Source organism: Mus caroli, chromosome 1 (assembly GCF_900094665.2).
Source record: "Mus caroli chromosome 1, CAROLI_EIJ_v1.1, whole genome shotgun sequence".
Classification (NCBI taxonomy): domain Eukaryota; kingdom Metazoa; phylum Chordata; class Mammalia; order Rodentia; family Muridae; genus Mus; species Mus caroli.
This window is the reverse complement of record NC_034570.1, coordinates 103,154,808-103,171,281: the sequence shown is the minus strand read 5'-3', so window position 1 is coordinate 103,171,281 and position 16,474 is coordinate 103,154,808. Positions and strand designations below refer to the sequence as shown.

The 16,474-nt window shown below is 32.2% G+C and overlaps 1 protein-coding gene across 8 annotated transcripts in view; it reads left to right on the top strand.

The window, feature by feature from the left end:
• The window catches only part of Cdh19 (cadherin 19), a 73,950-nt gene extending 60,069 nt beyond the window's left edge, over positions 1-13,881 (top strand). For all 8 annotated transcript variants that reach the window (XM_029478142.1, XM_029478031.1, XM_029478111.1 and 5 more), the window contains 3 exons: positions 6,600-6,717; positions 8,665-8,916; positions 11,953-13,881. In XM_029478142.1, coding sequence (XP_029334002.1) covers positions 6,600-6,717; positions 8,665-8,916; positions 11,953-12,443 — 861 coding nt within the window. In that variant the 3' untranslated portion in view covers positions 12,444-13,881. The remainder of the gene's footprint in view (positions 1-6,599; positions 6,718-8,664; positions 8,917-11,952) is intronic.
• Positions 13,882-16,474: the final 2,593 nt, after the last annotated feature.

Genomic DNA, 16,474 nt, shown 5'->3' with positions numbered 1-16,474 from the left:
TATATATATATCCGTATATACATATATTAAGAATTATTGAACATAGGCCATAAATTTGACATTATATGGGACGGAGGAAAGAAAAGGAGGAAGTTACATAATATAATATAAGAAGATAAATAAATTATTTAAAAATTTTAAGAAACAAACAGATGAGCAAAAAAGGACTTGTGGTTTTGATTAACAGTGAGAACAAGTCCTAGATTCTCTGTTCTTCTATAGCAGAGAAAATCACTGCAGAAATTCTAGTGCCAACCGATACTGCAACTGGGGTTGCAGTACCAGTTGTCCTTAAATGTTAGTTAGTCCTTAAGTATCAGTTAGGCTACCCGAGTTCCTGGGAAGAAAGGTACTAACTTCACCATGTTAATATTTCAAAGGAATTAATGTGTTCCAGGTGCTTGATTAAGAACCACGGGTTTGTTAAATGGGAGAGTATGGGAGACATATAAACATTCAAATAAGCAATTAACATTTTTCAATTTAATTAAAAAAAACCTCTTAAAGTTTCCACAGTACCACATTAAACCTGACTAGGTGGCCAACTCCATTCAAGGTCATTCTTCTATACAGTAAAACAACATACATGGCTAGCCAGGGATACCTAACATTGTGATAATAATAAGAAGAATAAGAATAAGAAGAATAATAATTCTATAACCTACAGAATTAAAAAGAATTCAAACATTAAAAGTAGAGACAAAATTTTTGAAAGGAGCTAAGCAAGGATTGCTATGTAAGTCACTCTTGGTCAAGTGTCTATATAATGCAAATGTGGTAAATACATATTATTTAACATGCAACATTTAAAGATTTTAAAAAAGAAAATGGCTGTATTCATATTTTTTCTAATTAGGTTTGTGATCCTCAATTAGAACAATAAGTCCATTTCTCTTTTATGCACACCATTTCTTCACTATTGATCACATATGTATATATCCTATTTTAAGCAATGTAAATTTAGCAATGTAAATTTACATCTTATTTATGGTGAAATAAAGTCATATTAGTACATATATATAAGGACAGAAGCAGAATGGAATGCCATTGGGGATTAAATCTATCTCAACACCTTGAACCCCAACTATCTTTTTTCTAAAACAAAGAAAAACCTCTTTGAAACTTAAATTATCATACAGAAAACTGAGGCTTTGGGGGCTTTGTTATGGCCCAAAGCTCAGGGTGGGAATCTAACACACCCAACTATGAGTGAGGTGAAAGAAATACAATAGTTATTCTCTTAGGAAAACAATGTCCATTATCTTTGCCAATAGATATTGCCCTCAGTGGAAAGAGCACAGTGGAGTCTTTCAGGCTTCTGTGTTTTACTGCTCAAAAGGGGGCCACTGTCCTTCATTTGTTGTTGTTTGTTTGCTTTGATTCTTTTCTCTCAGCAACTGGCCAAAATTTGGCTGAACCTTCTTTTTGTTTGTTTGTCTGCTTGGTTTTGGTTTTTTGTTGTTGTTGTTGTTGTTGTTGTTGTTGTTGTTGTTTCAAGACAGGGTTTCTCTGTGTAGGCTGTCCTGGAATTCACTCTGTAGACCAAGCTGGCCTCAAACTCAGAAATCCACCTCCCTCTGCCTCCCAAGTGCTGGGATTAAAGGAGTATGCCACCACCACCACCTGGCCTTGGCTGAACCTTCTTACTCCTTAAAACTATTCCCATCATCCACTCACCCCCCTGCTGCTGCCTTACAATTATGTGTTGAGCTCCATTACTGCACCTGCTGGCTTTTTGTCACCCAAACTTAAAAAGACTTTGCTTTGCTTTTTAGTTTGTTTGGGTTTTTTGATGTTATTGTTTTGTTTTGTTTATTCTCTCTACTTCCTCCCCAGAGCTTCTTGGATTTTCACCTTACATGCCCCATCATTTCTCTTTCAAATTTTAGTAGTAGTGTACTTGGTCTTCACTCTGAGGTTGCTTGTAATTATTTCATTAATGAGACCAAACAAGACTAAGAACTCCCAAAGGGTTGAGATTTCAGATTCATGTCTGTTAGTGTGTCTGTTTTATACTCATAATGGCAATTAAAAAGAAGTCTGCCATGAGATTATTTCACAGTGTTTAGAGTAGTCAGAAGATACATATCAATATCAGGAGAAAATGTGAAAGACTCAGATCTATGGTAATATTCATCATGTAAGAAAATTTTGACAATGAGTGTTCTCAGATATGAGTTATCTTAGTTACTGTTCTACTGCTGAGAGTAAATGCCATAATCGAGGTACCACTTTAAAGGAAAACATTTTACTGGGCCTTGCTTACAGCTTCAGAAAGTTAGCTCATCATCATTGCAGAGAGAATGGAGCCAAACAGGCCTGGTGCTGGAAATGTATCTTAGCATAACTTGATCCACAAGCAGCCAGGCAGAGAGTGAGACTTGGACTACTTATGCTTTTGAAATCTCAAAACTTATTTTCTGTGACACCTCTTCCAACAAAGACACACCTAATCTTTTCAAGTGTCAAGAGGATACTTCCTAATCCTTTCCAACAGTACACCAATCTGGGAAACAAGTCTTCACGTTTATGGGCAATTAGGAGGTCACTCTCAATGAATGAACAGTATAATCATATAAATAAAGAGGAAAGCCTGATGGTCATCCTGTGTATCATGTACTCCAGGTAGATTTTGACAGTAGTTTGTGACAAAAAGTTGGAGCAGAATATAAAGTACTATTACATATTATCTGGTCCCCCACAAAAGTCCTTTTTCATAAGGCTCAGCATTTAGATAAAAGCCACCTCAGGAGCTTTAAGAAAGATCATACTTCTTAAAATATAAGAGTCCTTCTTCTTATCCTGGCAAGAGCAACATTAACATATGACTGTGCTACCTACTAATTTTCAAACTCACTACTAAACTCCAGACTCCCTCAGTCCCTGTTCATAAGTTCAAATGCTTTCTCCATTCCCACTTAATCTTGTAAACCTTTCACCTGTCGCTTCTCCTTGGTTTCACAGGAGACACCCTTGGCAATTTGGAATAAAATTTTCCCTTTACACCCATGGAGCAGCTATTTTAGTTTCTTTACTCTGTCCTCTTTTCATTCATCTCATGAATGAAACTCAGAAATGGACCAGGGACGATGAGTGGGCTTGTCTACAGATTCGTAAAGTTTGAATTGGCACTAGAAGAGCATTTCCTCTGGGGTTAGTGAGGTTTCCCCAAATGGACGTTAATATATATATAATGTATATATATTATATACTGATGAAGGGTTGGACTGAGAATGGATATTGAAGAGGCAGTCACTTGTTGTCTCCATAGAATAACAAGAGACTGGAGGTGATGAATCGAAAGGAAATGATTTCAGGGGTACAGAACATAGAGTTAGGGATACAGGGGGGAGAAGAATATTCACCACCAAAGATTGTCATAGTGGAGCAAAAGGAAACCTGAAGTTATATTAAGGGACCCACTGTTATTGCAGTAAGTTCAGTGGTGACTCAGGGACTCACTTAGAATACTTTTCCAAAGACTGAGCTAAAAGAAGTCTCACACAGCCTAAATTGTACTATGTAGACTGTTTATTAGCTTGTATTATATCATCTAGAAGGGTGGCAGATGCTTCCTCCACAGACTTAAAAATTTGACCCACCCACTATGCTAGCCAGACTAGCCCCAGACATATAGGTGTAGATTTGTACCTCAGTACCTTGGAGCCTCTTCTTATTCTCAGTGGTCCTGTGTAATGAAGGTAGTCACAACTGGTGTGGGACCTTGACAGAGTAGTTTAGGCTGAATGCCCCATTCTCATTTAGAGTATGGTACTTACAGCTCCAGTATGGCCACCCATGCCAAGAGGGATCCTCAGTGAAGGCTAGGTACGTTTGTTCTTAGAGAAGACTAAGGTCCTTTGGCTTCTCATGTAAACTGAAGCAGGTTGTTTCTTCTTGCAGTTGCAGAAGCAGGCTGTTTGGGAATATAAACTTATATTTTGAGCAGCAGCCAGAGGTTGGGTGGACAAAAGATGAAACCATGGAGTCTATTAGTTTGTATAGTAATCGTGAATGAACTTTCATAATGAAATCACATTCATTTATTTGACTAATTTAGTGCATGTGTACATTATCACTCTGTATATTTTACAAAATCAAAAATAGATGTGCAGAGTAGTTGAATTTAGAATTATTTTTCATATCAAATTAAAAGAAGTTGACATTCCTTTATTTTTTGAATTGTACCTAATGTATAATGCATATTAATCTATATGCATTAATCTATATATTACATATATAATCAGCATAATCTATATTTACATTAATATATTTAGTATAAAGAGGTATATATTATATAATATATTAATAGTAATATAACAATTTGTATAGCAGGCAGAATAGCTCTAAAAGATGCTCATAGTATAGTGTATGGTACATCCTCATTCTTAATGGTCCTAGTAATTACCTGAAACTTAATATAAGTATTTACAAAATGAAGTTAGTGACAGAACTTATTCCAAATATATATATTCACAGTGAATATTCCAAAAGCTCACTGCTTGACTTATACATGAGAGTTATTATTAAAGTTAATATTTAAAAAGTTATTTTAACATTCTGCAAGTAGAGAGAAGGAATTTTCATTATAGAATTCAAAATTATTATACATAGGAAAACAAATGTACTATGTCAACAAGAACTTAGATGAAACTTTGCTCAGAGAGCAAAAAGCATACTAAAACTTAGAACTATCAAAATTTGCTAATTTTTTTAGAACTATTCCTATTACTTGTTTCCTAAAAGAATGATAAGTTTGTATTTACATTAAATCTTGTATTTCATTACTTTAAACCTGATCAATTTCAAAGGGTTCAATAGGGCTGAATTAAGTAAATATCATAGTTTAAATAACTGAACAACATTAAGGATAAACACATTCGTAGACTGTTATTTGCACAATGAAATGAGGTATTTTTATTGTTACAGTTTAAATACCTAAACTATGAGCATATTAATGAAAATTTTCTAAAAGATTTGTTATTTTAAAATGTATACACATATATGTATATACAATATGTATATAATATACACTGTGTATATAATATAAACTAATATTATATATACAAAGTGTTGACTGAATTTTTTGATAACACCCCAGATAGTCTGAGTAAGGAGTATATCAGTGGTTTCCTATTTTTAAATTTTAACTGAATAAAGTATATTATATTTTAAATCCACCTAATAAGCAAATATAAATGCATTGATGTTTTTACAAAGCTGTGCTCATGTCCTTTGTTTCTGAGAGAAACAATGCATTTTTGTTAGTTTTAATTAGAAGCATTAGAAAATATGTACAATAAAACAGAACCCAAAACATACAACAACCACAAAAAATGGCCTGTCAATTTCTGAATCATTCCTCTACCAATAATAAGCATTTTCGACAAGTATAACATACAACCTCACAAAGAACGATTGATGTTGTACATTCCATCAAGGTAAACATAACTTTTACAATTTGTTTTCAATCTTGCTTCACGTTACAAATAAAAACAGTAGTATTCTCAGTTACATTCTGAACAACATCCTTTCGTAATATTGCTGGAGAAAGTTATTTTGATAAGCATGTAACAGAATTGTAGAGAAGTGCAAAAACTCTTGAAAAGCTGGTCCAGATGTGCCTGCAAAGGAATCCTAAAAGTATTTCAGTTTAGAGAACTTGCAAGTAGTAAAATATGGACTGATAATACTACAGTCTTAAACTACTGACCCGATTAACCTAAAGACAATTGTAAAAATATTTTCAAATAAAAGTACTGCCTTGCTATCATGCACTATCTTACACAACATGAGTTGAATAAAACTTTTCTTTCTATCATATATTTAAATAATTATGATTAATTACAAACAAATTATGAAGAAAATATAATTCAGAAGACATATAACGTACCAATTGCTTTGGTTTCATTGCACTCTACTCTTCATGCATGTGAAGAAATAACTGTTCTTTGCAGTATAACTTACTAGTTTAGATCTGTCATCTCAAAATCAAGGAAAGTTTCATATAAAATACTGTTTAAGGCATTTTGATTATAGAAAATAGAAACCAATTTACGTTAATTTTCATTCTTAATGTGTGATCATGACTACTTTATCTTTTATCTGAATGTAATAACATTCATATGTTATTACATGTATATATGTCCTCTTATAAAAGAATTAATTGAGAACCTATATGCTTATATCTGCATTTCTATACAGTTTTATGATCTGAGATACATAATGACACTTACTTGATTGGGAAGACTTTGACTATAATCTTTGTGGGTCAAAGGCAATTAATTATACATTGCCTGTAAGCTTTAAATGCATCATTTCTGAAAATCAATTACAAAACTCATTACTTTAGGAAATTACTAATAACTCTTCAAAAATGTGTATTTACAAGAAGTCTATATCATCATGACTGGATCTGTAATCATAATGACTGGCAATCAGATGAAGACTAATAAGGAAGAAACAAGTAAGAAAGAAATATAGAGGTCTGCGATATCCTTAATGATGTTAAGACAATTAAATAAAAGTATAAGTAACAATAGCATTGATCAATTTACAGTTCCAAATAATAGCAATCAACTTTCTTTGTATTTTTCTAGATAATTCAGATCATCAGTGCAATTGATAGAGATGAGTCCATAGAAGACCACCATTTTTACTTTAATCACTCTGTGGAAGACACAAACAACTCAAGTTTTATGCTAACAGACAATCAAGGTAACTCCTCGTCCTTAAGGGTATTTGATGCAATCAAGATTCTATTCCAAAGAGTTTGTCTAACTGATTATTTATTGTTCTTGCAACATGAGACTACTGAGAAACAAAACATAAGGGTATTTGGTCAAAAGGAGGGAATGATCTTAAAATGAACTTGAAGGACACTGGTTTGATTATTCCTTTTATTGCTTCAAACTAGAGAAGCAGAGTTGAAAACCAACAGTGTGAGGGCTAGAGATGTAACTGCTTTGTTTGGTTTATGTAAGGCTATGAATTTGTCCTATTACCCCTAAATTTAAAATAGGAAGCTATACTTGATTATAAGATACTGGCAAGTCTGAAAAGCTCTCACATATTACTATGGTTGTGACTTCACATGTCTATTTATAATTGTCAGTCAATTATCAAATTACCTGGTAGAGTTAATTATCAAAGTAAAAATGAAGAAGTAATGGTATATGCTTAATTTACAATTATCATGACTTAATTATGAATAGGTTACATAAATGTAATATTTAAATATCTTTCTTACCTCAAAACCAAAGTTTTTTATTAGTTGAAAAATAAGTATTCTATGTTAGTATTTTGTTCAGAAAGGCAGATTTCCTGCTCCTTCTGAATAAGACAAATGAATTATAAAAAATATTCCTTTGCATTTTCATTATCTGTAGGGAGATTTTTGCCCATTATATAGATATATATTTTATTTTTATACCTAAAATTTATGAATTTGAAACATACTTGGAATGAAATGAATCTTGTTTTCTGGTTCTTATCAATTTGGTTTAATGATACAAACAAAATTTATGCTAATCAGAGGTGTCCTGGTTTGTTTTCTGTTGTTGTGATAAAACACTGACTACAATGTACTTTGCCAGCAAAGATTGCCTTACAGACAATCTTGGTGGAAGCCAGATAAGGAGATTGAAGCAGAAGTTACAGAGGAATATGGCACACTGCCATGTTTTCTCTGGCTTTTTCAACTCTCTTTCTTAGGAATCCTAAACCCATCTGCCTAATAGTGACATGAGTGCCCTGGGCCCTCCAGCATCTACTAGCAATGAGGATAATATCCCACAGTCATGGTATGGAAGTAGAACAAGCTAATTGAAACACTTCTTTACTGAGGCCCTCTTTATATCAACTTGAAAAGCAACATTCATTATTCAAAGGATAAAACAAACAAACAAAAAATCAAATAACAAACCGACACAAAAACCTAGAAAAGGAAAACTGAAATTTTGAGAGAAGAAAACCGTGCAAATGTCATTCTGAGTACTTGGAATTTAGTAAAAATTTTCTCATATATGAAAGTACTCATTGTTCATTTTGTTCATTTTTACTAATAGTTTGAAATTTTACTGATTCCTATAGTATTATTATCTTGTGAATGAATTGAAATGATAAGTGAAGAAGGCATGTTTTAAATTTTTATATGAAATATGACTTGGCAAATTTACAGTAAAATGAATATTCTAATAAGTTTTTTTTCCTCTAAAATTGCATTATTTCTTTTTCTAATTAGAACATATATTATTTAAGGGCACATGTTTTTGCAATTAGGTTATGGAAAATCTTGCACATATCCTGTATTTGTGAAAGGAGTACTCAGAGCAGCTCTTTCAAATATACTGAGAGCCACATTATAGGTTTAATGCTAATAACTTCTACCAGTACTGATGCCTAAGTAGAGACACATTTTCATTTCTGTGCACTGTTCTTTCTATACTTTCCAAAATCTTTGGAACTGATTCAAATAACTAATCTAATTATATAATTCATATTTACATTTTTTTTCAAATGAGGTTTTGCTGGATATTTTAATATGACTTGGATTTTGCTTGCACAGATATGATTATATTTAACAATCTTTGTCCATAGTACCTATATTTTACAGATTTGTTTTACACTGTTGAAAAAAGTTATAAATATTGGTTTCTGTTTTAGATAACACAGCTGTAATTCTGAGTAATAGAACTGGTTTTAACCTTAAAGAAGAGCCTGTCTTCTACATGATCATCTTGATTGCTGATAACGGGATCCCATCTCTTACAAGCACAAACACTCTCACTATACAAGTCTGTGACTGTGGAGACAGTAGAAACACAGAGACTTGTGCTAACAATGGACTTCTCTTTATCATGGGATTCAGAACAGAGGCAATAATTGCCATCGTGATATGTGTTATGGTAATATTTGGTAAGTTGTATTGAATGGTACAAACCTTAACTTGCAAAAATCACCATGAATATGTAGAAGAGGTAATTACAAAAATGCTCATGTGTTTATTTGCTCTGATTAGGTTTAAAATTTAAAACCAAATAGAATTGATTTTAATAAATTTTGGTTTCATAAATGCTCGATTTAATATTAGAAAATTATTTCTTGGAGGTCTTCTCTTATGTATATGTTTACATTATCATTGTCTTTATGTAACCAAGAATGCTTGTGAGTCACCATGTGGTTTCTGGGAATTGTCCTCGAGACCTCTGAAAAAGCAGCCAGTGCTAACTGCTTAGCCATCTCTCTAGACTCCTTGGAAGTCTTTTTTTATTCAGCTTCTTTGTAGTACAGTATCTGAAATTATATAATGAGTTCTTATGATAACTATTTCAATTTTAATATAGTGTATCTATTCAATTTATACTTTTAATTTACTTTATTTGAAAACTGTTCATATTTTGATGATACAATATGACATTTCATTGCAAAATGATCATATGAATGAAGTTAACATAATTGTGACCATCATTTATAATTTCTGTGTTGAAGGCACATGATTACTAACTATGAATACCTTGCTATGCAAGAGGTTTCAGAATTTATTCTTTCTAAATAATTGTAAATATAATATAATGGTTTCTGGGATCATTCATGTCATAAAGGGATATTGCTAATTTTTGAAAGTCAAAAGTTGAGGGAGTAACTGCAGATATCAGTTGGGAAAATGAACCTTAAAGAGGTAAGAATAAAACTAAGATTAAACTGACTTTGTCAAACTGAATCACACAACTTCTACAGAGTTGATGCCATGTGGTATTTTTGGTAGCAAATGTAAAAATAGTATTATTTGGGGAAAAAATGGTTCCTTGTTTCATGCAATCAGTGTACTACCCAAGGAAGCATAATAACATCAAAACTCAGTTGAGGGTACATGTTATTTTTTTTCCAAGAAGAAGATTGGTTCTAGAAATAGCTAATAATCAGCTTAAGGGCCTTGGGAGTCCTGGTCAACCAGAGAGGGAAGTTTTGGGCTATTAGCCACTTCTGGTTCTGGTTGTGGGGGCTTGGGAAAAGTTATAAGTGTCATTTAGATTTCTAGTAGTCTAGTCCTGATCATAGATGTTTGATATGGTCTAGCCCACCAGATAACAGAGATCACCAGGCTGTTAATTAGTTCTTACTTCTATCTTTCTGAATGAAAGAACTACTTTTATGCCCTGTCATCATTTAATAAAAGAGCATCATCTTAATGGTCACAATAATTAATCTCTCTCTCTCTCTCTCTCTCTCTCTCTCTCTCTCTCTCTCTCTCTCTCTCTCTCCTTTCTCTCTTCTCCCCCCATCTCTAGACACACACAAAATCCACAGTAATTTGATTCCCTAGTCTTATCTATCATGAATATGGCTAGAGTGCACACAAAAGTTTAGATGTCTTAAGCTGTATTGGTGGCTCAGCAGTTAAGAGCACTGGTGCTCTGGCATTGTAGAGTTTCAGTTTCTAGTACACACAGGGCCCCAGGGTTCCCATCAGCTACCTGTAACTCTGGCTCCATAAAGATCAGATATCCTTTTCTGGTACCTTCATTTACCTGTAAATTGACTTACAAAGAATCAGGTACATCACTTATACACATAAGTTTTAGACAAATAAATATCTATAAAATATATCAGGTATTGATTAACATACTCATTTCATGTATCAATAATAAAATTAGTATTTCTTAATGAATGCTATAAGATTCTGAGAATTCTTTTTAACCTGTCTGGTAGAATTTAACTAAAAAACATGATGTCCTTGAGTTTTCTTCTTTTTCATTGTAGACATTGTTACAACCACCTCTTTTATGACTATTTAGCCTGAAGTTTTCTCATTATTTCTAAGTATAGTCTTGATAGATTATATGTTGTAGGAATTCATTCATTCACTTTTTTCTACATTGTACAGTTCATCACTATTTAATGGTTCATAGTGATTACTGTCAAATTCATGTTTTCTGTTTGATCAGCTACAATGTCCTCTCTTTCTATTGTATTTGAGTGTTGTCTCAATTTTTCTCAAGAAACACTACTCAGTATAAATCTCTGGGCTCCAATTTTAATAAGACCACTTCATATTTATTTCCAAGGTTATAATATGAAATACTGAGGAGGTACATAAGATCCAAAGCTAAGGAAGGATTGATTATTGTTGATACACAAACATAAACTCAAAACCATTGCATTTTAAAATTGTTCTATTTGTACAAATTTTAAACATGATCTCCAATAGAAGCTACCGAGTTTGACTACTTTGTAGTATGATTAGATACTTGATAATTTAAAATTTCTGAAACTACTGCTATCACAGAATCCAAATAAGAATGTTCTTTCATATTGCATGTTGGTATATTCTCTCTTCTTGTAGTTATGATATGATACTTAAATACCTTTTTCTCAGTTTTCATAGATCAATAATGATAATAAATGATTTTCATAAAAGTGAAGTCTATTAGTAAAATTTAAGCTTTTATAGCAAAATCTGATATATAAATGGTTTACACACACACATATACCCTTTGTAGTCTATATAATATATATATATATATACATATATATACATATATATATATTAATACTAACTTCAAAAATAATTGTACCACGATTTTGCTTCAAAGAATTTCAAATGTTTCCTTTCTGAACTTTCATTAGCATGGATCACGGTCACTAAGTACATTCATATTGGAAAATATTCAATTATTGTACTTTTTTTCTGTTTAATATTGGAACAAAATTAAATTCTACTTTAAGTTTTAAGTTGAGCAAGATCCAAAATAGTTCACTGTAATTTCATTGCACGTACCTCTAAACCATCAGACATAATAATGGCTGTATTTCACATACTATTTTGCAAGTATTACTTATTTCTTTACAATCATCAAGTTTAGTGTGATGTCTTGAATATACCAAGGAAAAGGATTACAAAATTTGCACTGTGCACCATGATTTAGTTCTTTTTATATTTTCTTTCCTCAGGGTTTTTCTTTTTGATTCTTGCTCTGAAACAGCGAAGAAAGGAGACTCTATTTCCAGAGAAGACTGAAGACTTTAGGGAGAATATATTTTGCTATGATGATGAAGGTGGCGGGGAAGAAGACTCGGAAGCCTTTGACATCGTAGAGCTGAGACAAAGTACAGTAATGAGAGAAAGAAAGCCTCAGAGAAGCAAGAGCGCAGAGATCAGGAGCTTGTACAGGCAGTCCCTGCAGGTGGGCCCAGACAGCGCCATATTTCGAAAATTTATCCTAGAGAAGCTTGAAGAAGCCAATACAGATCCATGTGCTCCCCCCTTTGACTCACTACAGACATTTGCCTATGAGGGCACAGGGTCATCAGCTGGCTCTCTGAGCTCCTTGGCATCCAGAGACACTGATGAGGAGGACGACTTTGATTACCTTAATGACCTGGGACCTCGTTTTAAAAGATTAGCAAGCATGTTTGGCTCTGCAGTACAACCCAACAATTAAGGCTTTCTAATATCAGCATGTAATAAATATTAAGGTATATTTACATAAATGACAGGTTTTGGGGAGAATTTCCTACTCTGGATTTCTGCTGGTAGGAGACCTGATTTGTAAAATCATGTCCTCTTTAAGTACACAGTCATGGTGATTTCTTGTTCAACACAGAGGTTGGGAGGGATACAGCCAATCAGAGTTGATATGTCACTACAAAGAATGAGTACTACAACACTGAAATGGTCATCGAGAATTTTTCCATGTAATCCAATGTAGATTTTCAACAATTCTGAAGGACAAAATGAGAAATTTGCCAAAGAAAGCTATCCATATATCTCTTTGTCTATTCATTCTTTTACCAAGTAAGCAGGAAGTGTACTATGTGTACTATGTGTGTACTATGTGTACTCTATGTGTACTATGCTCTTGATACTGCACAGAGATCAATTTTAACAAGGTGAATTCTGGGAGGTTTCATAAAGGAATACAAATATTTTCTTTATATGAATAACCAGTTTTCTGATTGATATCCTATGCATTATTAGAAAACTTTTAAAATGTTTTCAGAGATTACTCTTTAATACTCCAAATTTGGCTGTATTTAATATATAAATTAATCAGAGTTGCATAACAACCTGTGTTGTTTGATTATTCTGAGTTTGCACAAAGAAGGAAATCAAGTGATATTCTTAGGGGCTTTCATAGATTTATATTTTTAGCAACTCCAAATGCCTTTCCTTTTCATGTGAAATTACAATGACCAAATACATGTCAACATTTACTTATGATTAAATTATGAATAGTGGAAGTGATGGAAAGTACAAAAAAAATTAAGGACAATTTGATTTCTACTGAAGTTGAGATAGCTAAATAACATCTCTACTGGATTAAAATTTGAATTATTATTTACCTCAAATATTATAATCACCTGTACTGTCTATCTCTATTATCACAAATAAAAACATGATTCCACTCTCTTCATTACTTTTCTGTTAGGAGCTTATGATGTGGCTTATTACCCAGTGTCATTTTAAAATTATTGAAACAGAAATAAGACACAATGGAAATGTCTCATTATAGCATTATGGAGAAACTAAGCTGTCAGTCATAAAATCAGGGTAAATTAGGCTACATGGTAATTGGTAATAAAACACAGTATTTTAAACTGATTTTTAAAGAATGTTTCTTATTATTTCCAAATCAAGATGGAGTTCAAATTTGATATTTCATTTGTAAATAATGTATTGAATACAAAGGTTTTAAAATGTATAATGTGTTCTATTTTTACTATATGGCCTTGAACTAAACTAAACTATGTATATGTATATGAAATATTTCAAATAATTCTGTATGTAATAGAGCAGTTGAATAGCTATATTTTTCTTTGTAATCTGAAACATATACACCCATATAACATAATAAAGGGAAAGAATATCAATTTGGAATGGGAATCATTTTGTTTATACCACAGATATTACTTATAAGACTATGAAATGGTCATATTTGAAGTATACCAGTTAAGACAGTAAATTAGATGAGACATTGTCTCTTATGTTAGATCATTACACATTAATAGTTTTATGCTCTGGGCAGAAATAAAGTACAAAACAGAAATGTTACAAAGAAAAACCTAAAACCTATAATTCACCTGGAGATGAATTCATTAGAAATTTATTATTCCTATCACAATGTCCTACTGTTCAATAATATTTCAGATATTATAATGAATAAAATCACTCTATGAACAGTTATTTTGAAAAATTTAAAAGAAGTGTTATGGAACCTTTGCTGTAAACTTGGAAAGTCTCATGAATGAAGATGACTAAATATAAAATATATGGAGTTAAGAAAAAAATTAGGTCTTGGGATCATAGCAGGAATTTAAAGCATACCTCCTCTGCCAGCATCTGTATGAACAGCTTATACATGATATAAAATATAGAATGTCTATAGCTTATGATCAGTTACTGTTTGCAGATTAGTGAGAAACACACTGCAATTTATATAGTGATAAGATTGTCCAATAAAGATACATTCAAAAAAGGGAATAATCATATTCATAATTATAGTAAAATATGTAAAACTTTTCATCATCTAATATTGGATAATTCATAAAATCCTAGAATCAATAATAAACAGTATTAGTAGTTGTATATTTTCTCATTAATCAAAAGTGCTGCAAAAATTCATGTTTACTATGTTGAATACATTCCCTGATTTTTGAATAGTTTAATAACACTGAAATTAACGTTGTTAAGCACATTTTCCAATTTTATGTTAATAAGTTCTTCATCCAACTCTCAGTCTTATATAGAAGTTTCTAATAGCAATTCTTTAAAATAAGCAATATTTAAAGTTAATAATAGAAATCAAATTATATAAGCAGCACTAAGTTTCTCAGAATAATTTTGTGCCACTTGATATGAGTGTGAGCTAATTTACTTTAATATATAAATTTACTTTAATTTACATAAATGTGAACTTGAGGACCCATCTGATCTTTATGAACCTCAATTTATAATCTATAGAGAAAGGCTGAATTTCCTTATTCGCATCATTATAATGGAGAATAGACAATAAGCTGAAAAATAAAAACACTATGTAGATAGTGACCAAACGTAAGGACTCAGTCAATGACAGAGCATCATGCTAGCATCTAATTTATGGTAATGTGATACTAATTCTTCTTTTTCTTACAAAGAGTGTTCCCAAAGCTTCTTAACACCTATGACAATAAGCAACTATGTTCTGAGCCATTCAGCATTTATCACTCTGTCTTTACTTACATATGCTATTCTTTCTTTCTCTCAGTGTTTATTCTCACAATGTCATATCAACACCTTCTTCAAATCTTTCCTCTTATTCTTCTCTCCTCATAGTTTGTATCTCATCAGTGATGATTTACTAAGGAAGACGCACTGACTACTAATTTACTTTTATTAATGCTTACTTTGCCTGTGCTTAAAAATGTACACTACTTAGCTACATAATAATAAATAATAATATAAAAGTATGTAGTTTCTTTTTCCCTCCAGTATTAAAACTTAAGCCATTCGTGGGACAGATATTATGAATTTCCTTCCTTTATATTTATCTTAAATAATTCCCAGTTCATAGAAAATAAGCAACAGATATTCTCATTAGGATTTAACAATGAATTCTTATCTATTTTATTTAGCCACATGGGGAATTTCTATGAATTATTTTCATTCATATTAGAATATAACATAGAAGTAATATTATTTAGAATAGGTCAGTTTAGCTTAACTCTTTGAAATGGAAAGTATTTTTAAATATGTGACCATGACAGGTTAGTTTGGATTTATTGATAATAAACTAGGCCAGTGAATATTGATAAATTATACTATTGGGATATAATATTTTGATTGTTAATATAGTCTGTTTGAGGGACAACAAAGGAAGGAAAATAAAAGACCTTAACTTTATGCTTCCCACCTCATTTTATTCTTCAGAGGATAACAAGCAGTTACTAGACAGGTACAATTTACTCATTTTACCCTCCAGAAAATATGTCTTCTACTGCATAAAAGATCCTATTGCATACTACAGAACACAGTTCATTCATCACATGCACACTGCGGCACTCATTGTTCCTCAGTTTGTATCATTTAGCTTGAGTTTGGCATTCTATACACCAAAGTAAAGACTAATTACATAGATGGAAACATGGTATACACCGCATTTTGTATATTCTACTGTCACTGTCACTTATTGATAAAATAATTTGCTGGAAAAGACAAGACTGGCTGGTCAAGAATAGGTAATAAATTGGGACTTTTTGAAATTTTAGCCATAATTCACTTAGGGAATTCTAAGGTTGGCAGCTGATCAATCATGCCATGGTGGGAGAAGTAAGGGCAGTAGCTTATTGCTAGTTCTTAAACAGGCAAAGTAACAAGTTTTCAATATGTCAAGCAGTTCATCACCATTGCATACACTAGCAAGATTTTGCTGAAAGGACCCAAATATAGCTGTCTCTTGTGAGACGATGCCGGGGCCTAGCAAACACAGGAGTGGAT